The 26,541-nt window shown below is 38.7% G+C and overlaps 1 protein-coding gene across 7 annotated transcripts in view; it reads right to left on the minus strand.

Annotated features, from left to right (window-relative positions):
- Positions 1–26,541, minus strand: part of LOC141404359 (uncharacterized) — a 68,374-nt gene that overhangs the window by 15,726 nt on the left and 26,107 nt on the right. For all 7 annotated transcript variants that reach the window (XM_073987893.1, XM_073987894.1, XM_073987900.1 and 4 more), the window contains 2 exons: positions 1,754–2,086; positions 1,570–1,673 (listed from right to left, as the gene is read on the minus strand). In XM_073987893.1, the coding sequence (XP_073843994.1) occupies positions 1,570–1,673; positions 1,754–2,008 (359 nt within the window). In that variant the 5' untranslated portion in view covers positions 2,009–2,086. The remainder of the gene's footprint in view (positions 1–1,569; positions 1,674–1,753; positions 2,087–26,541) is intronic.

Below are 26,541 nucleotides of genomic sequence, written 5' to 3' on the forward strand. Positions count from 1 at the left end.
GGACTTGAGGACCTTGTTCCTACTTTTCAGCTTGCCGCAGATAGCTGTGGCGTGTGCGCACGACGTGAATGTAGTGTCGAATGTGACCCCTAAAATTTTAGGGCAGTTTGTGGTCTGAATTCGGCTACCGTCGACCACGAAGTTCAACCCACGTCCAAACTGCGCTGTCCATGTGGTGAACAGAGTGCCTGTAGATTTTGTGGCGGAAATCTGCATATTCCTCGAATGGAATAAGGTGGTAAGATCGGTTAAATAGTTGTTCAGTCTCTCACAGATGTCATCAGGATAGGTACCTGACGCCAGGATCCGGCAATCATCCGCATTCGCTACGTTCTCAATGCCGTCCGGAGATATCAGTCCACCTTGCGGAACTCCTTGTTTCACTCCACGGGGCTTGGACTTCTTGTTCCTGAATTCCACGCACGACTGGCGTCCACACATATAATTGTCCTCAAACAGAGTGGAGTGCCTGACTGTATCAAAGAATTTTGATAAGTCAAGCGCCACCATCACTGTTCTATCGCACGGCCGTCTCTGGTTGAGTCCTTGACAAATATGTGTGGTAATAGCGTGCAGTGCAGTTGTCGTGCTTACTAAATCCATGCTGATGATCGGCAAGGAGGACTAAGGCCTCAAGGGTCTTTGCTACGGGCGACAAAAGCAAAATCGATTCACTTTGGCTGGCATCCTTGCCGGGCTTCCGTAGTAGGACCACCCTGCCCATTTTCCAGACTTCGGGAACAATGAGGGTGGATAGCGACAAGTTGAGAACTTTAGTGAGATACTTCACTCCCGGCTCATCCAGCTGCTTCAGCATTACCATGGAGATTCCATCAGGGTCCAACGCTTTGGATGATTTAGCGTTCCTGATAGCGTTGGCAACATCATCCATTGTAAACTGTGATGGTTCCTCCTAGGCAGGAAGAGATCTGATGCGACGTAATAATCTTCTCTTAGCCCTGTCACTCTCGGGGTGCTTGACAAACTGTCGATTAAAATAACTTGCGCATCTCTTCGGGTCAGTCAACGTAACGTCAACAAACGTGACTGAGGTCCTATCTTCACTTCTTTTAGGATTCGAGAGTGACTTAACCGTTGCCTACAATTCACCTTTAGCGGCTTCAATGTTCCAACTCTTCAGATGGGAAGTTTGGTCTTACTTCGGGTATTCGACTAGCAGAGATATGGCGAGCGGTTGCAGCAGTGGTGATGTCTCGGAACGTCCTTTCCTATGGTTTGGCTGTTATATGCAAAAATATCCAAAAAACGCCAATAAAAAACTTCGAGTCCAAATCGGGAGGCTCGATTTTCATCGTAGACATATGGTCCAGTGGACTTTTTTGCTCAGTTGAATCCCAGGAATCAGAAACGCGAAGGTCGCATTAAAGTTTTTTCCTTCCACACAAATCGCCCGGCCTAATGTAAATATCTCCATCATTAACGATTTTACACCAATTTTATAATAATGGTCATTTAGCGTAGATTTAATTTATTTCTACAGCAAAAAAATACGATGAATGGTATCCAAGCTTTGTTAAAATTTACAAATTCTCCACTTTTGTTACTTACTTTATTTCTGGTGCCAAGGGGAATTTAAAAGTTTCATTAAACTTTGGCCATGTATTCGTTTGTATCGTACTGTCCATACGCTTCGAACCGGGAAAAAGTTTTACCTACAAAACAGGGTGAAACAAGGAAAATTAATAAAAACAATTAGTTTATGGTTTATGTCCATGCTAAAGCAAATACCCACTTTTATCAGGTAACCCTGTACAATTTTAAAGCCAAACAATGATGGCAGATGGCGCGCTGCTAATAAATGAACATTCAATTCAGGAATCACTGTCTTTGGTGCGTGTGGAGAATCATTGGAGGTTTGTGGTGAACTAGCTTCGATGGTCAATTGAAAACCAATTTCTGGTTCTAAATTTTCCGATTGTCGTTTTGACGCCGATGACGACGAAGAAATGTTGAGAGATGGCGGTAGCATAGATTTTAACTTATTCATGATGTCGTCGTTGTTGTTGTGTAGGGGATATTCGTTGGTGGGGTTAGATGTTGTGTTTTTCTCACATTTAGGCTAAATCTGAAAAAAAACAGAGCAGAGAACAAATTTAATTAGCATTTATTAATGTTAGCAGCTTTTATATAGTACATATTTATTTGTTTATTTGCTTGTGAACTTTAGGTGTTGGGTGAAAATGATGCGAAAACTTGAAATTGTGTATTCTCACATGCCGCCGTCCGCCATGTGGAACAATGTCAAGTTAATTATTATTATTGATATTTTCAATAATGTTCCAGATGATTGAATGTGATTTATTTTCGAATGATTTAACAATTTATAAGAAATTTAACATTCTCCAAGTCACGTGGGAAGTGAAACAAAACATTTCCATTAAGGGGCATGATTTAAGAAATTTCTTTTAAAACTTATAAAATTTATAAAGATTTTATATAAAACTAGAATACTTTGGCAATACTTTGTGTCTAAGAGAAATTGATTTTTCAGTGGTTCAGTGCGCGTTCAATGTGCCTTTAAGCCTTATATTTGGTATGACTATTCAGTGGGACAATACACTCTTTGAGCACCACAATCTCGTTGGTTTACCCTAGACCATAGACTAATGAATTTATAGACGAAGTATTACTCAATTTTTCCGCGGTCAAGTCACTCAAACCCGAAAACTCAAACAAGTTCGAAGACGTTTTTTGGGGGAAATGAAAATATTTTCTTGGATATTTTTATCTGAGGATATAGTTCCCATCAAAAACTAATCCTATGTAGACTTCTGTCAAAACAAAATATTTCTTAAGTTGTATTTTTGTTTCTGGAATTCTATATTGAGTTTCTTAGTTACTACACTCAAGTCGAACATACTCGGTGAGACCATTCCGTCGTCAGTATATTCATTGGTCTATGCCAGTGCCGACCATGAAAAGAGAATCCAAAAAATGTGACTGTATTCAAAACATTGCCTATTTATGACAGTGTGTTAGTAATTTTCAGTAAGAGTTTATAGAATCACCCTTTCTTTCAGTAAGGGTCTAGAGAAGCACCCTTTCTTTCAGTAAGGGTCAATAGAATCGCCCTTTCTTTCAGTAAGGGTCTATAGAAGCACCCTTTCTTTCAGTAAGGGTCTATAGAATCAACCTTTCTTTCAGTAAGGGTCTATAGAATCAACCTTTCTTTCAGTTATGGTCTATAGAAGCACCCTTTCTTTCACTAAGGGTCTATAGAAGCACCCTTTCTTTCACTAAAGGTCTATAGAAGCACCGTTTCTTTCACTAAGGGTCTATAGAAGCACCCTTTCTTTCACTAAGGGTCTATAGAAGCACCCTTTCTTTCACTAAGGGTCTATAGAAGCACCCTTTCTTTCACTAAGGGTCTATAGAAGCACCCTTTCTTTCACTAAGGGTCTGTAGAAGCACCCTTTCTTTCACTAAGGGTTTAAAGAAACACTCTTTATTGCAGTAATGGTATATAGAAGCACCCTTTCTTTCAGTAAGGGTCTACAGACGCACCCTTTTCTTTCAGAAAGGTTCAATAGAATCACCTTTTATTTCAGAAAAGGGCTATAGAAGGTTTTTTCTTTCAGAAAGGGACTTTCAGGGTCTAGAGAAGCATGCTTTCTTCAGGTAAAAGTCTATAAAAGCACCCTTTCTTTCTGTAAGGGTATATATAAGCATCCTTTGTTCAGTAAGGGTCTTTCAGAAAGGGTCTATAGAAGCATCCTTTCTTGCAGAAAGGGTCTATAGAAGCTTCCCTTTTTTCAGAAAGGTTCTATAGAAGCCCCCATTTTTTTCAGGAAGGGTCTATAGAAGCACCCTTTCTTTCAGTATGGGTCTATAGAAGCACCCTTCCATTCGGGAAGGGTCACTAGAAGCACCTTTTTTCAGAAAGGATCTCTAGGAGCACCATAGAAAGGGTCGATAGAAGAACCCTTCATTCCAGAAAGGGTCTGCTATAGAAGCACCCTTCATTCCAGAAAGGGTCTGCTATAGAAGCACCCTTTCTTTCGGAGAGGGTCTGCTATAGAAGCACCCTTTCTTTCGGAAAGGGTCTGCTATAGAAGCACCCTTTCGGAAAGGATCTGCTATAAAATCACGCTTTCTTTCGGGAAGTGTCAGCTATAAAAGCACCCTTTCTTTCGGAAAGGGTATGTTATAGAAGCACCCTTTCTTTCGGAAAGGGTCTGCTATAGAAGCACCCTTTCGGAAAGGATCTGCTATAAAACCACGCTTTCTTTCGGGAAGTGTCAGCTATAAAAGCACCCTTTCTTTCGGAAAGGGTATGTTATAGAAGCACCCTTTCTTTCGGAAAGGGTCTGCTATAGAAGCACCCTTTCTTTCGGGAAGGGTCTGCTATAGAAGCAGCCTTTCTTTCGAAAAGGGTCTGCTATAGAAGCACCCTTTCTTTCGGAAAGGGTCTTCTATAGAAGCACCCTTTCTTTCGGAAAGGGTCTGCTATAGAAGCACCCTTTCTTTCGGAAAGGGTCTGCTATAGAAAGGTATGCTATAGAAGCACCCTTTCTTTCGGAAAGGGTCTGCTATAGAAAGGTATGCTATAGAAGCACCCTTTCTTTCGGAAAGGGTCTTCTATAGAAAGGTCTGCTATAGAAGCACCCTCTCTTTCGGAAAGGGTCTGCTATAGAAGCACCCTTTCTTTCGGAAAGGGTCTGCTATGGAAGCACCCTTTCTTTCGGAAAGGGTCTGCTATAGAAGCACACTTTCTTCGGAAAGGGTCTGCTATAGAAGCACCCTTTCTTTCGGAAAGGGTCTGCTATAGAAGCACCCTTTCGGAAAGGATCTGCTATAGAAGCACCCTTTCGGAAAGGATCTGCTATAAAACCACGCTTTCTTTCGGAAAGGATCTGCTATAAAACCACGCTTTCTTTCGGAAAGGATCTGCTATAAAACCACGCTTTCTTTCGGAAAGGATCTGCTATAAAACCACGCTTTCTTTCGGAAAAGATCTGCTATAAAACCACGCTTTCTTTCGGGAAGTGTCAGCTACAAAAGCACCCTTTCTTTCGGAAAGGGTATGTTATAGAAGCACCCTTTCTTTCGGAAAGGGTATGTTATAGAAGCACCCTTTCTTTCGGAAAGGGTATGTTATAGAAGCACCCTTTCTTTCGGAAAGGGTCTGCTATAGAAGCACACTTTCTTTCGGAAAGGGTCTGCTATAGAAGCACCCTTTCTTACGGAAAGGGTCTTCTATAGAAGCACCCTTTCTTTCGGAAAGGGTCTGCTATAGAAGCACCCTTTCTTTCGGGAAGGGTCTGCTATAGAAGCACCCTTTCTTTCGGAAAGAGTATGCTATAGAAGCACCCTTTTCTTTCGGAAAGGGTCTGCTATAGAAGCACCCTTTCTTTCAGAAAGGGTCTACCATAGAAGCACCCTTGTTTTAGAAAGTATCAATAGATGTACCCTTTCTTTCAGAAAAGGTCAATAGCTGTACCCTTTCTTTCAGAAAGGGTTAATAGAAGCATACCTTCTTTAAGAAAGGTTCTACGGAAGCACCCTTTGTTTAAAAAGGGTTCTACGGAAGCACCCTTTGTTTAAAAAGGGTTCTACGGAAGCACCCTTTGTTTAAAAAGGGTTCTACGGAAGCACCCTTTGTTTAAAAAGGGTTCTACGGAAGCACCCTTTCTTTAAAAAGGGTTCTACGGAAGCACCCTTTCTTTAAAAAGGGTTCTACGGAAGCACCCTTTCTTTAAAAAGGGTTCTACGGAAGCACCCTTTCTTTAAAAAGGGTTCTACGGAAGCACCCTTTCTTTAAAAAGGGTTCTACGGAAGCACCCTTTCTTTAAAAAGGGTTCTACGGAGGCACCCTTTCTTTAAAAAGGGTTCTACGGCAGCACCCTTTCTTTAAAAAGGGTTCTACGGAAGCAACCTTTCTTTAAAAAGGGTTCTACGGCAGCACCCTTTCTTTAAAAAGGGTTCTACGGAAGCACCCTTTCTTTAAAAAGGGTTCTACGGAAGCACCCTTTCTTTAAAAAGGGTTCTACGGAAGCACCCTTTCTTTAAAAAGGGTTCTACGGAAGCACCCTTTCTTTCGGAAAGTGTCTGCTAAAGAAGCACCCTTTCTTACAGAAAGGGTCTGCTAAAGAAGCACCCTTTCTTACAGAAAGGGTCTGCTAAAGAAGCACCCTTTCTTACAGAAAGGGTCTGCTAAAGAAGCACCCTTTCGGAAAGGGTCTGCTATAGAAGCACCCTTTCGGAAAGGGTCTGCTATAGAAGCACCCTTTCTTTCGGGAAGGGTCTGCTATAGAAGCACCCTTTCTTTCGGAAAGGGTATGCTACAGAAGCACCCTTTCTTTCGGAAAGGGTCTGCTATAGAAGCACCCTTTCTTTCGGGAAGGGTCTGCTATAGAAGCACCATTTCTTTCGGAAAGGGTCTGCTATAGAAGCACCCTTTCTTTCGGAAAGGGTCTTCTATAGAAGCACCCTTTCTTTCAGGAAGGGTCTGCTATAGAAGCACCCTTTTTTAGAAAGTATCAATAGATGTGCCCTTTCTTTCAGAAAAGGTCAATAGCTGTACCCTTTCTTTCAGAAAGGGTTAATAGAAGCATTCCTTCTTTAAGAAAGGTTCTACGGAAGCACCCTTTCTTTAAAAAGGGTTCTGCGGAAGCACCCTTTCTTTAAAAAGGGTCTACTAAAGAAGCACCCTTTCTTTCGGAAAGGGACTGCTATGGAAGCACCCCTTCTTTCAGAAAGGGTCTACCATAAAAGCACCCTTTTTCAGAAAGTATCAATAGAAGTTCCCTTTCTTTCTGAAAAGGCCTATAGCAGTACCCTTTCTTTTAGAAAGGGTCAATAGAAGCACCGTTTCTTTCAGAAAGGATCTATAGAAGCACCCTTTCTTTTAGAGAGAGAGAGAGTCTATAAAAGTCCCCTTTCTTTAAGAAAGGATGTATTGAAGCTCCTTTTCTTTGAGAACGGGTCTATAGGAGCGAGCACCTTTTCTTTCGGAAAGGGTCTATAGAAGTCCCCTTTTTCAGAGAGGGTATATATAGAGGGTTTATATAGAACCACAGTTCCTTTCAGAAAGGTTCTATAGACGCACTGTTTCTTTCGGAAAGGGTATATTGTCATGTTTGGTATAGGACGTATGTGTAGATAATTCGTTTGATATTGCTTCTGAGCAGACTGGTTGTTATATTGACATTGATATGACTGAAGACATCTGGGTGGCTGCGTTGTAGTAGCATGATAGACTCTATCATTATAGTCCTATGTATGTTAACATATTTGGCAGTCCTTGTCAGAAACTTTGTTGTCTTATTTCTGGCCCACCCCGTATAAAAAACACTATGCGGTATAATTTTAAGGCATTGCTAGTATTGTTTGCAAGATATCATATTTTAACATTTGCATTCCAAAATAGAAAATTACGCAAATCTAAGAAAAATATTCCCATTAGTATCACACAATTTCTGTGTGATATCCAAATTACTGTCAATTATGGTTATTATTAAATTTAATTAGAGATGGCAAATTATGTGTGTCAGTTGTACAGCGTTGCCCACTTAGACAAGACAAAAAAGCTCCATCAAAACAATGCCAATTGAAATATGTTTCATGAGCACACACACACACTGACAACACACTTTGCAAATACAACATAATTCTGAAATGATCTACAAAAACAAGCATACTAGAGTTTGAAATAAAATCCAGCTGGAAAAAAGTAGACAATGACGGATGATGACGTGATGAGCACATTGATCACGACACCAACCAGCAACAACAGCAAAAGCATCAAAACCATGGTGATGATGTTGCACAAATACTCAACACCACAGCAGATATCACATAGATCCAATTCATTCATCCATCAAATCACCTCTAAGATATTACATCCACACGCTTGCACAACTCGCCCCAGTAAAAGTTCAGATGATGACGATGAAGAAAATATTGTATTGGCGATTAAAAGAAATGAAGCTTAACAATCAACCGATCAAATGTAACAAATGATCAGACACGACCAATGAAGGCGGACGTCATGTGGCAAACAGCCAAGGCATGGTAACATAACACCACACCTTAAAAACAGATTATGGAGCAAAAGCCAACAACGTCATCATCTTTTTGTTGATGGGGCACACCAGTGACCAACAATGCTGCAATATGAAGATGCATCAATGCTTTAACCAGACCCCCGAGAGAAATGAAATGCTTAACAGCAATAAGCGCCAGAAGAGGGAAAGGTGGGAAAATGTAAGAACCATTCTTTTGGATGCTATACATATATTAAGGTCACAAAGATGATAAAACATTTTTCCGAAGAAACTCTCAATGAATGAATGAATGCATCAACATAATTCCTAACACTGTGTGGCTCCGTTTGCCATTATGACAGAAGAGGCAACAATGATGACCATAAAAAACAGAGGTGTTAAAATTAAATGGTCGTTTAATGAATGTCTCAAAAGAATAAAGCGATAATAAAGAGAGGAAATTTGTAATAACCCACATTTTTAAGAATATCTTGGTAATGTTGAAAACTTAAAATTTGTTGATGTTTTAGTAAACTGTGAAAAATTTGGGTTGAGCAATCGGTTATGTTTCTATCCCGACATGTGTGAAAAAAACTACTTCCAAAAAAACTGAATGCAGCAAACTAATTTTCGAAAAATTTTAAAGCGTTGTGGCCTCCCAACCAGCTGCCATTAAGTCACAAATTTCTAGAAGTTTGCATACCCTCGATCCATGGCTACAGAGGATATATGTATACATATTGCCACTATCAGAAATGTCCCCCATATAGATGAAATCCGTTTCATACAATTTGGAGCCGATTTAGCAATGTCTGCTTGGTTAACAGGATACCTCTCGAAAGGGAGTAACTGATTGTATTAATATTTCTTCCAAACTTTATCCAGTTCGGAGAGGGACAATATCAGTCCAGTGAAATAATTATTTTCTTTGCTAAGTTTATAGAATCGGATTAATCTTCGACAGGGGCCATCACCTCAACAATTATGTGTATGTGTTCATATATTTGGCCACCATGGCCCACGGCAGCGGGTTCTTTCGTACCGGATTGACCCGGAATAACACAAAATCATCGTTCCGGCCAGCGGCCGCCACCTTAGTTCGTATTTGTTTCGTTTTTCTGTGTTGGGAGCAGCATATCCCGGAATGCCTGCTCCGAATTCTTTTGGTCCGTGCCGGGACGGAGGAAAACCCAGGACCAATATATCTGTGCTCAGTTAGTCACATCCGCATCTTCACCCACATCCAACCTTCGGTGAGATGCAATAGATGTCAGGAGTGGGTGCATCTAAGGTGTTGTTCTGGACTTGTCCACGTGAGGGACTACGACAGGGACTATGTTGCTGCATGCTGCGTGAACACAGTCCCCTGTGAGTCGTCGTCGGATTACGAAACTCCCTCGTCGTCTGACTACGAAACTGCCCCGCAGTCCGCTCGATAACAACCGCACGCGCAGCCTTTAACACCAGCCGTTCTTGTCCCAATCCCAGAGAATGCATCCTTTTTGCAATTTAATTGCAATGGACTCCGAGGTAAGATCGAGGAAATAGTAGATTTCATGAGTCAGAAGAACATCAAGGTCGCTGCGGTGCAAGAAACTAAGCTCAACCACAACTGTAGCTTACAACATTGTGATGGTTACAATGTGCTAAGGAAAGATCGCACCAGAATTGGAGGTGGAGGATTAGCTTTCCTATTGCACCAGTCTGTCCAATACAGACCTATCTCGCTTGAGCCTGTCTCTAATGACCCGTACATGGAGTGTATGGGGGTAGCAGTCAGGTGTGGAACTGCCGAGATAGATTTGCTGAACGTATACATCCAGCCGAGAAATAGCCGTATCTCAGATTACGTGCCTAACATTAGCCCGCTTTTGGAAGGTCATAATCGTCTGGTCCGGGGGGACTTTAATGCGCATCATGAGATGTGGCATTCGGCCCTGGGAAACCACCAGAGGGGTAAAGCGCTGGCTGAGCAGATTCTATGGGGGTAGCAGTCAGGTGTGGAAATGCCGAGATAGAGTTGCTGAACGTATACATCCAGCCGAGAAATAGCCGTATCTCAGATTACGTGCCTAACATTAGCCCGCTTTTGGAAGGTCATAATCGTCTGGTCCGGGGGGACTTTAATGCGCATCATGAGATGTGGCATTCGGCCCTGGGAAACCACCAGAGGGGTAAAGCGCTGGCTGAGCAGATTCTATAGCTCTACGTTTTGCTCGGTCAATGAGGACGCCTCTACCAGAATAAGAGGAGCGTGTCACAGTTCGCCAGATATAACCATAGTGTCACCTGGACTGACAAATGACATCACCTGGCAACCCGTCATTTCCCTTGGATCAGACCATCTCCCCATACTTGTCTCCATTAGCAGACCACATGATTTCATTACCTCTGAACGCCGCACATTCGTCAATCATTAGAAAGCTGATTGGCTGGGTTTCAGAGAGTTCACCAATCACCGCTTCAGAGAACTGCCCAATCCTTCTGATGTTCGGGTAGCGGAAAGGACGTTCCGAGACATCATCACTGCTGCAGCCGCTCGCCATATCCCTGCTGGTCGAATACCCGAAGTAAAACCAAACTTCCCACCTGAGGCGACGGGATTAGCAAATGAGCGTGATGAGCTTCGCCGAACCAACCCCAATGACCCCAGTGTCAGGGAGCTGACATGCTGGATGAGCCGGGAGTGGAGTATCTCACTAAAGTTCTCAACTTGTCGCTATCCACCCTCATTGTTCCTTAAGTCTGGAAAATAGGCAGGGTGGTCCCACTACGGAAGCCCGGCAAGGATGCCAGCAAAAGTGAATCGTACACATACATATTTGTCAAGGACTCAACCAGAGACGGCCGTGCGATAGAACAGTGGTGGTGGCGCTTGACGTATCAAAAGCCTTTGATACAGTCTGGCACTCCACGCTGTTTGAGGACATTGAGCAGACAACCCTCCGGCCAAGCTTAAAACATTGGATAGTCAATTATATGTGTGGACGCCAGTCGTACGTGGAATTCAGGAACAACAAGCATATCAAACAGGTTTAAATAGTATTCACGCGGATGCAGTTGCCAAGGCCTTAAGCAATTATAGTGTGAATAAAGTCCTCGAAATACATCCCCAATCTATTGCAGCTGAGGAGCGTCAGCTGCCACGACAAACTAGAGTAGTTTTGGCTCAACTACGCTCGGGATATTGCAGTCGCCTAAATTCTTATTGGGCGGAAATCGACCGCGCCGTGCAAGACATCTGTCCAGTATGTGGCATGGGCCCGCACGACACAAAACACCTTTTAAACTGTCCAGCCAAACCTACTCATTTAACTCCAGTGGATCTGTGGTTACATCCCATCGAAGCAGCCACTTCCCTGGAACTGGAGATAGACCCAGAGCCAGATTGAACAGAAGAACGAACATACAAACATAATAACAAACACTGTTACAACAACAACAACAACCATGGAAGCGGTAATATATCCTGGAATGCCTGCTCCACATTTGCCCGGTGAGAAAGGACAGGAAGTCATTGCCACAGCTCGCCAGACATCACCATTGTGGAGCCCAGTTTGATAAATGACTTGTCCTGGCAACCCGTTTTTTCCTTTGGCTCAGACCATCATCCTATCATGGTCTCCATTAACTGGAAAAGCTGATTGCGAAATGTTCAAAGAATTGACCAATCACCGCTTCGGAGAGCTGCTCATTCCCTCTGATCCTCGGGAAGCTTCCGGGGAATCATCACAACTGAAGCCGCTCGCTACGTTACTGCTGGTCGAATACCAGAAATTATACCAGCAAATAGGCGACGGGTCTAGCAAATGAGTGTGATGAGTTTTGCCGTAAGAATCCCAAAGACCCTGGAGTTGGGGAACTTACTCTTGAAGTCCACAGGGTAGGCGAGCATAAGCAAAAAAATTGGCTCGACCACCTGAAGCAATATAACATTGGTACAGGTTTAAGTAAATTGCGGGCCACGGTTAAATCACTCTCCAATCCGAGGAAGAAGGATGATATAAGTAGATCAACCCTAGAGTAATAGAGCGAAGAGAAGGGTGCCACGACCTTTTAGCCGAGTAGTTACCACCACAGTTCTCGATTAGCGATATTGCAGATGCCATCCGAAACGCGAAATCAATCGAAGCGTTGGACCCACACTGAATGTCAATGGTATTGCTTAAGCAAATTACACTGTGAACACAAATTTTGGGGCAGAGATAATTCCTTTTGGAGATGAAAGCCATGGGTGAGTATATTAAGAAGCCCGAAGGACAGATTCGCCGTTAGTCGAACTTCCCGTCGAACTGAGCCGTAAGCCATCGCGATTTCCAAGCAAAATCGTGAAAACCTAAAAACCCCTAAAAATGTGAACTTTGACCGCAATTTATTAAAAAATCCCTCCGGCGATTTTTTTTTTTTTTTTTGTTTTTTGATTTTTCTTATCTGTGAACATTGCTGTTCCAGAATCCGCTAAAACTTCCCAGGTGTAAGCACCTTTCATTTAAAGTTGTTTAAGGTGCAGCATGATGTGTGAGAACGACAAGAACATAAATGCAAGGCTGCAATCGCTGACCGGTTGCTCTTGGGGTATTGTTGGCCTCTTATAAAGCAATAGAATGGTCTGTGGTAAACTAAGCGGCGCCAGTGGGATATACAAATTTTAGCGCTACGCTGTGGAAGAATATTCCAAGGTGCCAGAATGACGCCATGAAGACTGCATGAATCATGGCCATTGAACCATCTACATGAGGTGGCAAAGATTTTACCAGTACACCAACACACTAAAATGTTGTCAATGCAGTACCTGCTTCAATGTTATCACTGTGGGCTTCCTAGACACAATCTTGGGGAAAAACTTCCCACTCACGGACCCGTCAGGAGGCATTTTTATGATCTAAAGAGATCGAAAGGTGCAACAATTTTAAGGATCGTTTCGAAATGCTTGACTTAATGTAGCGAAAGTCCTAAAAATCCGACGATAACCAACTGAAATATCTGGTGGGTATGATGACTTCCAGACGTAGATTTAGAGAGAATGTGTAATTATTAGGATCACTACTTCATACACGTATTGGATCTTTCAGTGGAATATTAAGGCCCTTTGTTTAATTTGGAAACCTTCAAAATTTATTTTATCACCTTCGAAAATTCTATTTCTTTTTAAAATTATGAAATTTCCCCCAAACTCTAACGTCAATTCCCATTTTAAAATATGTAAATAAAACTCCTTGCCCTGATGTTAATGACCCGCCGTGATAAGCAAAAAATTCCACGGAAATGTGAGTAGAACGTGGCTTTTGTACTTGCATGAACTCCATTGGGTTTCTCTACAAATGTGCAATTTTACAAAATAAAAAAGGAGACAAAAAATGCAAAATAAAACAGCAAGCATAGTAATTATCAGCAAATATGTACAATAGACCGTATTGAAGAAATAAATGTGAAGACAAATTTACCGGCATAATTGGATTTATTATTGTTTCTCAGATAGACTACGACAGTCAGCAATTATCATATGATTGCTGTATTAAAAAAAAACTTCAATACAACAAAATATAGAAACAAAGGTGCTGTGCTTTGCCAATAAAAATTTAATTTTATATTTTTAAGTTGCTAAATGTCAAAGTATTAATTACAAAGTGATGTATGTGTTTATTTGAATTCACCAACAAAATCGTGACTGTATCTCATGATTCTCATCTATTCAAAATAAATTATCACCTTAGGATAAATGGCCGCCTGCCTCACAGTTAGGGAGGTAAATAATTTGCAATTCAGCTATTTTGGTTTTTACTTGTGGCAAAGTTAGAACAATTGATGATGACCTAATTACTTTCCATACAATCAGTGATCAGTTTTTAGGTGTGTGTTATGAGTTACCGTAGATAAAGGAGAGTAATCATGAAATAATATAAACATTTTTTTTAACCCAGATATGCCCATGGTCATGATATTTTTTAGACATTTTTTTCACAAAAATTAAAATTTTGTGTACTGGGCCCGTCCGAAATGGTGTCAAGATGTATTTCTAGCTATATCCTTTAGATCAGCAATAAAAACGGTACTTTGATAAAGCTGGCATATCATGAAAACAAAAGTTTTAAGTGTCCTATATATAAGAGATTGGACATATCTGGGTTAAATTAATAATTGCTCAAAAATTTCCACACAAAATATTTAGAGAAATTCACCCATTAAATTCTTTAAATCACCACGGTCCAAATTTGTATATGCACTTTGCCGAAATTGAACATGCGAACTTCTGATTTGTAGCTAAGCACACAACACTCTGTTCCACACTTGCGAACCTTAGGAGTTGTTCTGTAGTGGAATTCTGCAGCTCATTTTTTTGGTTACCGAAAAAAAAAGTTTAAGGAAAAGTTGACATCACTGTTGATGTCGGTAGAATTTAGCGAAAACTTTATTTTGGTTGCTAACTTAACGCCAAATTTGGTTAATTACCGAAATAATAAGCAATAATTTTTTATCGATTTTTACCGGTTAATTCAACATGTTTTGTAATTGGTTAATCAGATCAAGGGCTTCAAAGTTTTAACTGAGAATATTTTTAACAATACCAATTACAAGTGGAAAGTTTTCTTAAAACGTTCATATTTATAGTTATAAATGTATAATACTAAAGACTTAAGTGATGATCTCGAAATTTGCTACAAAGGTCAGTATTACCGACGTTTGCTGTACTGTATTTTCAGTACCAGTTATTTATTTTATTAAGCAATATACCTGGAGGAACGCATACCAAGGTGCGAAATCTTTACCTATTTCCGGTGCGATGAGAGAAGGCGGAGAAGATGATCACACATTTTCCCGTAGAAGGTATAATATCATAAATGATCACACATTTTCCCGTAGAAGGTATAATATCATAAATTTGTTTATGTCAGATTTTTTCTTAAAAGACCGCAGATCTTCTTATTGGAATTCGCAGGTCGCGTTATAGGAATTTAGATCTTGACATAGAAGAACACAGATCTTCTCATATAAGACCACCGATTTTCCCATAGAAGATCACATATTTAACCATAGAAGATCACAAATCTTCTTATAGAAGATCACAGATCATCTCATGGAAGACCACAGATCATCTCATGGAAAATCTTCCTATGAAACATCACAAATGTTCGGAGATGATTACAGGATGACTTATGATCTTCTATAAGGAAATCTGTGACCTTCTAGCAGAAGATCTGCGATCTTCTATCTGAAGGTTTGTGATCTTCTATCAGAAGCTTTGTGATATTCTATGTGAAAATCTATTACCTTCTATGTGAAGATCTTTCATCTTCTATAGAAGATCACAGATTTTCTAACAGAAGATAACAGATTTTCTGATAGAATATCACAGATTTTGTAATATAAGAAGATCAGAAATCTTCTTATAGAAGATCACAGATCTTATGATAGAAGATCACATATCTTCGCATTGAATATCACAAGAAATCGTATACATGATCACAGATATGCTTACAGAAGATCATAGATCTCCTTGTGGAGGATCACAGCCTTTCTCATAGAAGATATTCTAATGGAAGATAGATCTTCTAATAGTACACAAAAGATCATCACATAGAAGACAACAGGTCATCTCTTAAAAGACAACAGTCATACCTTAGAAGAACATAGATTTTCGCATTGAAGATCACAGGTCTTCTCATCACATATCTTCTCTTTGAAGATCAGAGATCATCTCGCAGAAGATCACATATCTTCTAATAAAAAATCGCAGATATCCTTGTAGTGTGAGATCACAGATTTTTACATAGTATATTACAGATCTTTTAATAGAATATTGTACTGATCTTCCCATAGAAAATCACAGATCTTCCCATAGAAGATCACAGATTATCCATTGAAGATGATCACAGATCTTCCCATAGAAGATAATTGATCTTCCCATAGAAGATAACTGATCTTCTCATAGAAGATAACTGATCTTCCCATAGAAGATCACTGATCTTCCCATAGAAGATAACTGATCTTCCTATAGAAGATCACTGATCTTCCCATAGAAGATTACTAATCTTCCCAAAAAAGATATCTGATCTTCCCATAGAAGATAACTGATCTTCTCATAGAAGATAACTGATCTTCCCATAGAAGATCACTGATCCTCCCATAGAAGATCACTGATCTTCCGATAGAAAATCACTTCTCATAGAAGATCGCTGATCTTCCTATAGAAGATCACTGATCTTCCCATAGAAAATCTTTGATCTTCCCAAAAAAGATATCTGATCTTTCCATAGAAGAACACCGATCTTCCCATAGAAGAACACTGATCTTCCCATAGAAGAACACTGATCTTGCCATAGAAGATCTTTGATCTTCCCAAAAAAGATATCTGATCTTCCCATAGAAGATCGCTGATCTTCCCATAGAATATCACAGATCTTCCCATGGAAGATCACTGATCTTTCCATAGAAGAACACTGATCTTCCGATAGAAGAACACTGATCTTCCCATAGAAGAACACTGATCTTCCCATAGAAGATCTTTGATCTTCCCAAAAAAGATATCTGATCTTCCAATAGAAGAACACTGATCTTCCCATAGAAGATCACAGATCTTCCCATAGAAGATCACTGACCTTCCCATAGAAGGTCTATGATCTTCCCATAGAAGGTCTCTGATCTTACCATAGAGATTACTGATCTTCCCATATATGATCAATGATCTTCCCATAGAAAATGTTTGATCTTCCTATAGAATATCACAGATCTTCCCATAGAAGATCACTGATCTTCCCAAAAAAGATATCTGATCTTCCCATAGAAGATCACTGACCTTCCCATAGAAGGTCTATGATCTTCCCATAGAAGATATTTGATATTCCCATAAAAGATCACAGATCTTCCCATAGAATATCACAGATCTTCCCATAGAAGATCACTGATCTTTCCATAGAAGAACACTGATCTTCCGATAGAAGAACACTGATCCTCCCATAGAAGATCACTGACCTTCTTCCGATAGAAAATCACTTCCCATAGAAGATCACTGATCTTACCATAGAAGATTACTGATCTTCCCATATATGATCAATGATCTTCCCATAGAAAATGTTTGATCTTCCTATAGAAGATCAAAGAGCTTCCCATAGAAGATCACAGATCTTCCCATAGAAGAACACTGAACTTCCCATAGTAGAACACTGATCTTCCCATAGAAGATCACAGATCTTCCCATAGAAGATCACAGATCTTCCCATAGAAGATCACTGACCTTCCCATAGAAGGTCTATGATCTTCCCATAGAAGATATCTGATCTTCCCATAGAAGATCACTGATATTTCCATAGAAGAACACTGATCTTCCCATAGAAGATCACTGGCCTTCCCATAGAAGATCACAGATCTTCCCATTGAAGGACCATCGATCTTCCCATAGAAGATCACCGATCTTCCCATAGAAGACCATCGATCTTCCCATAGAAGATCACAGATCTTCCCATAGAAGGACCATCGATCTTCCCAAAGAAGATCTCTGATCTTCCCATAGAAGATCACCGATCTTTCCATAGAAGACCATCGATCTTCCCATAGAAGATCACAGATCTTCCCATTGAAGATCCCAAAGAAGATATCCCAAAAAAGATATCTGATCTTCTAATAGAAGAACACTGATCTTCCCACAGAAGAACACTGATCTTCCCATAGAATATCACAGATCTTCCCATAGAATATCACAGATCTTCCCAAAGAAGAGCATTGATCCATTCATAAACGATCACAGATCTTCTCATGGAAATCCACTGATTTTCTAATAGAAGTTCACTGATCATCTCATAGAAGTTTACTGATCTTCTCATAGAACATCACAGATTTTCTCCCAGAAGATAATACAGGAATAGGTAGAGAGTTATCTTACACACTAGCCATTTTAAAATGCACCGACATAATTTTTGAAGTTTTTGGACCATTATCTCAGGAAGTGTGGACCTACTCTGGAAAACAAATTGTACCGTTGTAATAGGAACCTCGAAAAAATCCTTCTTCAACAAATTTCAAATAGATCCGAGACTGCACTGGGAGATACTCGAAGGACGGGACCGATATACTCCATATTCCAACCTGTTACATTACTGGATGAAATACTACGATGTGTAATGTTTGCACAAGTCAGAAACTTTCGAAAAGCGGTCCGAAAGACAATCTAGTGAAAAAATCAAAACGATCCGAGAGAAGCTTTTAAATTGCACTTTTTCCAAATTTTGTGTGGGAGGTATCCGAACAAGTGGACCGTTGTAGTCCATATTCGAACCCGATCTGTATATGGAAGGAATAATACGACCGCAAGGACCACCTGCTGGAAAAATTCAAAACGAAACGAGCTGTACTTTTTCCAAATTTTGTGTGGGAGGTACCCGAACGAACAAGTGGACCGATATAGTCCATATTCGAAGCCGATCTGTACATGGAATGAATAATACGATGTGTAAACTTTGGACCAAATCGATTGCTCCCTTTGACAGATATCATTCACACCATTTTACAGAAAAATGTTGAACTTTTGTGGGGGACGTATCCGAACTTAAAATAAGTTTGGACAAAGTATTACGAATGCCAAAGTTTGGAACGAATCGGTTAATCCGTTCGAGAGCTATCGTGCGCACCAACTAAATAGACAGATTGTCTGAAACAGGTTTCGTCCAAACATACTTTGGTCGTATCAAAGTGTATATACCCCCTTCAGCCTAAAGGCTAAGGGTATAAAAATCACTGATCTTCTGTTAGAAGATTTGTGATCTTATATAAAAAATATCTTTCCAAAGATCTGTGATATTCTATGCAAAGTTCTGTTATAGAAGATCGCAGATATTACAGATCTTAAGATCGAAGATCTTTTTCATAGAAGATCACAGATTATCACATCACAGTTTTCTTAATAGAAGATCTTCTGGCTACCGTTATCAATAGTATGAAAAGTTGCTAATATTTTGTGAGTTTCAAGACGCTGAAACGACACTACAGTGAGGTTGTGCATACTTCGTCTGTGTAGCTGTCAATTTAGGAAATTACATTTATTTTAAAAGACTCAATTTAGTCTGTTTTCAAACAAGAATACTTTTTAAAAAGTACATCATAAAATATATATTAAAATATCTATATTACCAAAAAAACACGAATTCCCCTACCCACACAAATACTGCAAGGCACAAATATTGCATATTATTATCGCTCACTGTAAGCCGTTTGAAAAACCGGTAGTCCCATATACAAACCATTCTGAATCTTTTATTATTTTGTTTTGTTTGATGTTAATTACAACGTCTAAATAAATGTTTAATTTCTTTGTTCGGAAATGTTTCTCTAATGTGAATAAGCGATAAAATGTAAATTATCATCGACTTGTCCCAAAGCATGTAGGTCGTGATAGTCATTTGGTTGTCTGTCGTTTGTCCTCATAAATTACGACTCTTAAAGGTTGTTAGCCCACCGTAACACTTTTACTTATTTTACATGCACACAAATTAGCTGCTGTTGTACTAAAAGACAACAACAACAAAACTATACAAAATTTCTAAAGACATTAAAATGTTAAGGGCTTTACATTGAGAACTTCCGCTGAGTAATTTGAGGTTTTTTTTATTCTTTTACAACAAAACATGCTTAGGGTACTTAGTGTCACAATTGAACATGGTAATTAAACATGTAAAAATGTGCAATTCACGCATTTCCCATACATCATTTTCCATTTCTTTTGCTAATGTCTTACTTTTGAATGTTTCTTTTTTTTTGACCCACTGTTCTCATTTGTTAGGGAAAAAAAGTCATAGAACAATCTCTTACAGTTTCTTTGCCATCAAAAGAAAACGAATTGAGTTATTAAGAATAGAAGTTTGATGATGGAAATATGGAGGTTTATATGAAGTATGTGGGTTTATATTGCCACAAGTGCTGAAATGTTTTTTTTTCTTTGTCTTTCATTTTCTTTTGATTGAAATGTATTTTTATGTAATTATAAGATCACTACACCACCACAACCCACATCTGTCAGAATGTGGTGGCGATAGCAATATTATCTTTATGATACAATGGGGAGAGAGATATGGAGGTTGCTGAAGAGTATTTCTTGCGAAATGGTTGAGTTTTATTTTTAACCATTCTCAGAAAATTTTGAAGATTTCAATTTACATTAGATGTTGATATTTATTCCCATTTTCAAGGCCATCCAACTGATGAGAGAGAACTTGGCTACCGGCCTTTTAGTCGTAGATATTTAATAAATTTGGAATATAATAGGTTTCACATACCAGGCAAATGTATCTACATTAGGCCGGGGCGATTTGCGAAAAACCTTAATGGGCCCTTCGCGTTTCTGATTCCTGAGATTGAACTGAGCCAAAAAGTCCACTAGAACATAGATCTACGGTGAATATCGAGCCTCCCGATTTTGACTTTAAGTTTTTTATCCACGTTTTTGCCATATAACAGCCAAACCCTTGAGATTTTCGATGGAACACACGAAAGTTGTAGCCAAGACAGTAATTAATAACTCTCTAATACATCGCAAAAGCATTGGAACGCTCCTTCAGGCAGTTTTGGCCTTGAGAAGGTGCAAACTTTTCGAAAAATGTCGATAAATGGCACTGTGCTACAAAAGTTGACCAGAAAGCGTTCTGATGCAAAATTATATCGCGTTAGGATCCAAAACATTATATTTTTGAAAATTATGAGAAATTCAGTTATAGATTTTTTGTGGGGGTCTTTCAGACTTAAACCAATATAACTTTGCCATTTGTTAACCGATTTAAAAAATAATAACTTGTTCGAAAGTTTAAAAGGAAAAAAGAAGATATGTCCATTTAACTTTGAAAACGTAAGAAGCCCAGATTTTCACTACTTCTTCCGTTATAAAAAAAATAAAACGAACTGACACAAACGAACTAAAGGCATTCTCGTTGTCCATGGATTCCAACGCGATATAATTTTGCATCAGAATGCTTGAATATTTTTCTGGTCAACTTTTGTAGCACTGTGCCATTTATCGACATTTTTCGAAAAGTTTGCACTTATTAAAGGCCAAAACTGCCTGAAGGAGCGTTCCATGCTTTTGCGATGTATTAGAGAGTTATTAATTACTGTCTTTGCTAAAAATTTTTGTCCGTGTGTTCGATCGAAAATCTCAATGAATTGGCTGTTATATGCCAAAATGTCTAAAAAACGTGGATAAAAAAATTAAAGTCAAAATCGGGAGGCTCAATTTTCACAGTAGACGTATCTCTAGTGGACTTCTTTGCTCAGTTCAATCCCAGGAATCAGAAACGCGAAGGGCCCATTAAAGTTTTCAAATCGCCCTGGCCTAATCTACATATATCTAGCATCTGTATCATCAAAGTCCAGAACTCATCGTGAAAGAAAGCACCACATGGATCGCCCAATACTTTCACCCATAATAAGAAGTTGAAGAATCGTGTTATTAAACCAAAAGGGTCGTACTAAGTAAAAAACGAGGCGGAACAAGTAAAAAGCTTGGCCTAGCCCAAGTTTTTAACCCTCCACCATAAAATAGTCTTAATTTAAATGGAATAATTAATTTCCTTTCACAATTTTAGGTGCAAAAATTTTTTCGACCATAGTTACCTTATAACTGCAGTGAACCTGAAATGTCAAATTAATTGTGGTTCCATCAAACAATGTAGCTAAGACCCTCAAAATACCGAAACTAGGGAGGTACCGTTATATGGGAGCGATATCAAAACATGGACCAATGTTGACTATTTTAAGTCAAGAAGTTTCGTGGCCACTAAGAACCTCAAGTATCAAGTTACAGATAGTTCGGTTTAAAATTGTAGCTAAAATCCTTCAAATACCGAAAATCGGGACGTACCTTTATATGGGGGCTATACCAAAACATGGACCTATGTTGACTTATTTGACAAAGGTCAAATTACAGCTACTTCGGTTAAAAATTGTAGCTAAAATCCTCAAAATACCGAAAATCGGGAGGTACATTTATAGGGGGGTTATACCAAAACATGGATACGGTTTTTAGTGGAGACGTTTCGTGACCACTGAGAACCTCAAATGACGAATTACAGCTAGTTCGGTTAAAAATTTTAGCTAAAATCCTCAAAATACCGAAAATCGGGAAGTACATTTATATGGGGGTCATACCAAAACGTGGACATATGTTGACGATTTTTAGTGGAGAAGTTTAGTGACCACTGCAAACCTCAAAGGACGAATTAAAGCTAGTTCGGTTAAAAATTGTAGCTAAAATCCTCAAAATGCCGAAAATCGAAAGGTATCCTTATATGGAGGCTTTACCAAAACATGGACACATGCCCATAATTTTTGGAGTACAGGTTTGTGTAACACTAGGAACCCTGAATGTAAAATGATATCTAATTAGGTTTGAAAATGTGAATGAAAACTTAAAAATACCTAAAATTGGTAGGTACCGTTATATGGGGGCTATACCAAAACTTGGACCGATATACCCCATCATCAAACTTAACCTGCCTGCAAAAAAAGATCCATCTCTAATCTGTTAAAAGAAGATTGCAGATCTTCCTACATAGAAGCTGTTCTCATAGAAGACCATATATCTTCTCATAGAATATGAAATATGTTCCCATAGAAGATCAATAATATTCTTATAAAAGATCGCCGATCTTCTTATATCAGGTAACACGAGTTCTCATAGTAGACCACATATCTTATCATAGAATATCACCGATTTTCACGTTGATTCCCACAGTTCTTCTCATAGAGGATCACATATCTTATCATAAAATATCGCCGATATTTTTATAGCAGATCACTGATCATAAACTTATATATTTTCCTAGAAAATTTAACGAAATCTGCGGAATTAATCAAGATTACTCACTGTCAGATGTACTTGAAAAGTACAAAGCCGATAGCAGCATTTACCTCAAAATAATTTAAATAGGACAGTACCGATACATGGCGGCAACAGCAATAACGTAGACCTATCTATCTGAGACCTAATTGTAATTCCGCATTTGAGGTTCCCAGTGGTCACAAAACATCTCCACCGAAAACTGTAAACATGGGTCCATGTTTTGGTATAGCCCCAAAATAACGATATCTCCCGACTTGCGGTGTTTTGAGGATTTTAGCTGAATTTTGTGACCGAACTCCCTGTAATTTAACAGTCGAGGATAACAAAAAATCTCCACCAAAAACTGTCAAAATAGATCCACGTTTTGGTATAGCCCTCATATAACGGTACCTCCCGATTTACCTATTTTGAGGATTTCAGCTACAATTTTTGACCGAAGTGTCTGCAATTCGACATTGATGTTCCCAGTGATCACAAAACTTCTCCACCAACAATTATCAACATATGTCCACACTTTGATTTATCCGCATATAAGGTTGCCAACCGATTGAAGACATTTTAGGTATAAGTAGTCACAGAATATCTCCACCTCAAATTAAGGACAGGATAGAAAATAATTATTACGTTTTAGTTCAGAATATTTTATGGTGGAGGGTATACAAATTTCGGACCGGCCGAACTTATCGCTTTTTTACTTGTTGTTTTTGTTGATACAACTTGTATTCGCTGCCACCGTGTGTAGTGGCAGGAGCACACGATAACTTTCGAATGGGTCAGTCGATTCGGTCAAAAATTTGGCCATCGTAATATTTTGTATAAACTTAGTTTAAAAGCCGACTGCTATTTTTTACTTGTTAGGTTTTTTTTACGAAATATCACTGATCTTCGTATGTGCTGTGGTCCTACATAAGACCGTCTGTGATCTTCCATCTAGAAAAAAATCACAGATCTTATAGAAAATCACATATTTTCTAATAGAAAGCCACATATCTTCTAATGGAGAATTATACATCTTTATATATATAGAAGTTGTTCTAAAAGAAGATCTTCTCAAAGACATCTCATAGAATATTGCATATTTTCTCATAGAAAATCAGAAATAGTATTATAAATGAGATTCCTAAAGATGATAGTAGAAGTTCGCATATCTTCTCATAGAATTAACAGATCTTCACATAGAAGATCACAGATTAATCGAAGAAGAAGCTCGCAGATCTGCTCATAGATAATCACAGATATTCTTATGGCGGATTACAGATCTTTCGATAGAAGATTACATATTTTTCCTTGTTTTATCTACCTAGATGACACAAAATAGTAACCACAAAACGATTTAAATTATTTAATAAATATAATTGTATTATTGTCCGTAAACAAAGCGTCGCTATTTATAAAAAAGAAGGTGTTGTGGAAGTGATTTCTTACTCACAACTGCAGCACAAATTTCTATTGCTACGAATCTATCCATCTAGACTCCATCGCCCTAGTTTTATTATTCACTTATGGCCTGTTCCCGTACTTTATAAAGTGGTAAAATCGTACAAGTTGTAAAAGTCGTAAACGATTTTCATATAAATTGTGTGTACAGGAACGCAAAATGTGTAAAAATGGTAAACATTGTAAAAACTTTTTAGTTCTGGAACAGAGCTTTATTTTAGTACGTATCGGATTAAAATATTATTTTGTTTACGACTTCGTTGCTATAAACTAAGTGATGTAGGATATCACATGATCAAGAAACTCCCTTCATAGTTATTAATTGTTACATTAGTAATTAATATTCATATGAAAATGTATGTACGTTGTTTGTTTTAACATGTTCAATTAATAAAAATTATCCACACTTTTTCTTCTCTACTCAAATCAATTAATCATTCAATACAATTAATATTTTGGGGATGACTCAAATCGACAAATATGACAGACATCAAAACAAGTATTTTTGAAAAAAAAAACACACACACACAGTGGCATACCAAAACCAAACCAAAAGAAACTCGAATGAAAAATTGTTAATAATTTAATAATAGACCATAAATAAATTATTGAATTTGCTTATTTGATAAATCTAATTCAAAATCCATTAAAATTTCAAACAATATATTATTTTTAAGTGTATTGAAAATGGATTTTGGACTTAATTTAGCTTAGTATAACTAATTTATAAATAATATAACATAAATAAGCAAGTAAAAAAGCGTTAAGCTCGGCCGGGCCGAACTTTTTATACCCTCCACCATAAAATATTCTGAACTAAAACGGAATAATTATTTTCTTTCCTGTCCACTAAATAAGCTATATCAAAGTGTGGACCTATGTTTTGTTGGAGAAGTTTTGTGACCACAGGGAACCTCAAATGTCGAGTTGCAGATACCTGGGTCAAAAGTTTTAGCTAGAAACCAAAAAATCGAAAATCCCGAGGTACTATTATATGGGGGTTCTACCAAAACATGTACCCATGTTGACAGTTTTTTGAATTACAAATAGTTCGGTCAATAACACCGAAAATGGGGAGGCACCGTTATATGGGGGCTATACCAAAAAAAAGGACCACTGGGAACCTCAAATGTCGAAAAATGTAGCTATAATCTTAAAAATACCGAAAATCGGGAGGTGAAATTTTGGGGGGTTATAACAAAACATATACCTATACTGACAGTTTTTGGTGGAGATGTTAGTCAGGTGAAAAGTTTTAGCTAAAATTCTCAAAATACCAAAAATTGGGAGGTACCGTTATATGGGGCTTATACCAAACATGGACCTATGTTGACAGTTTTTGGTGAAGTTGTTTTGTGATTACTAGGAACCTCAACTGTCGAATTACAGGTAGTTCGGTCCAAAATTCTAGCTAAAATCCTCAAAATAACGAAAATCGGGAGGTACCGTTATATGGGGGCTATACCAAAATATGGACCTATGTTGGCGGTTTTTAGTGGAGAAATTTTATTACCACTAGGAACCCCATACATGAAATTACAGGTAGTTCGGACAGAAATGTAGCTAAAAAGTATCAGTCGGCTTTGCCTCAGCCTGTGTGCAATTTTTTCCCAAAAAACTTATGTATTTAGGGAGTTTTAACAATTTTGGGCGTATGAACCGACAAAAATGTTGATTATGATTAAAGATTAAACGCAGATACTTACAGGAATGGATCTACATTGCCCATTATGGAAGTGGATCTCCAGCCACTAGATATGGTGCCATAGGGGTTTTTTACACCCTTCGGGCTGTTGGAATGGACTTGCTGCTGAAAAAACATTTACCATCGTAACTGAGGCAGCGAATGCAAGTTGCTTCAACAAAATTCAAAGTGATTCGATAGCAGGTCTTAAAGTGAGCTTATCCGAAATTTTGTGTGGGACGTACCGGATGGAGTATACAAATATAGTCCATATTTGAACCTGATATATATATCTGTTAGATATATTAGGATGTGTAAAGTATGGACCAATTCGACCACTCCCTTCAAGAGTTACCGTACGAACAAAATTTCCGAACATTTTTGAACTTTTGTGATGGAGGTACCTGAAGGAGTGGACCTATATGGCTTATCTTCGAACTTAAACTATGTTTGCACAAAATATTACTAAGGCCAAATTTTGGACCAAATCGACAGATCCGTTCGAGAGTTGTCTTGCGCTTCAACCACCTCACACGGTCATAGGGTTTTTTTGCAATTTCAGGCTATTTTCTCAGGAAGTGCACTTGCCCCTG

This window comes from Musca autumnalis, unplaced genomic scaffold, assembly GCF_047663935.1.
Source record: "Musca autumnalis isolate F117 unplaced genomic scaffold, ASM4766393v1 scaffold_4, whole genome shotgun sequence".
Taxonomy (NCBI): domain Eukaryota; kingdom Metazoa; phylum Arthropoda; class Insecta; order Diptera; family Muscidae; genus Musca; species Musca autumnalis.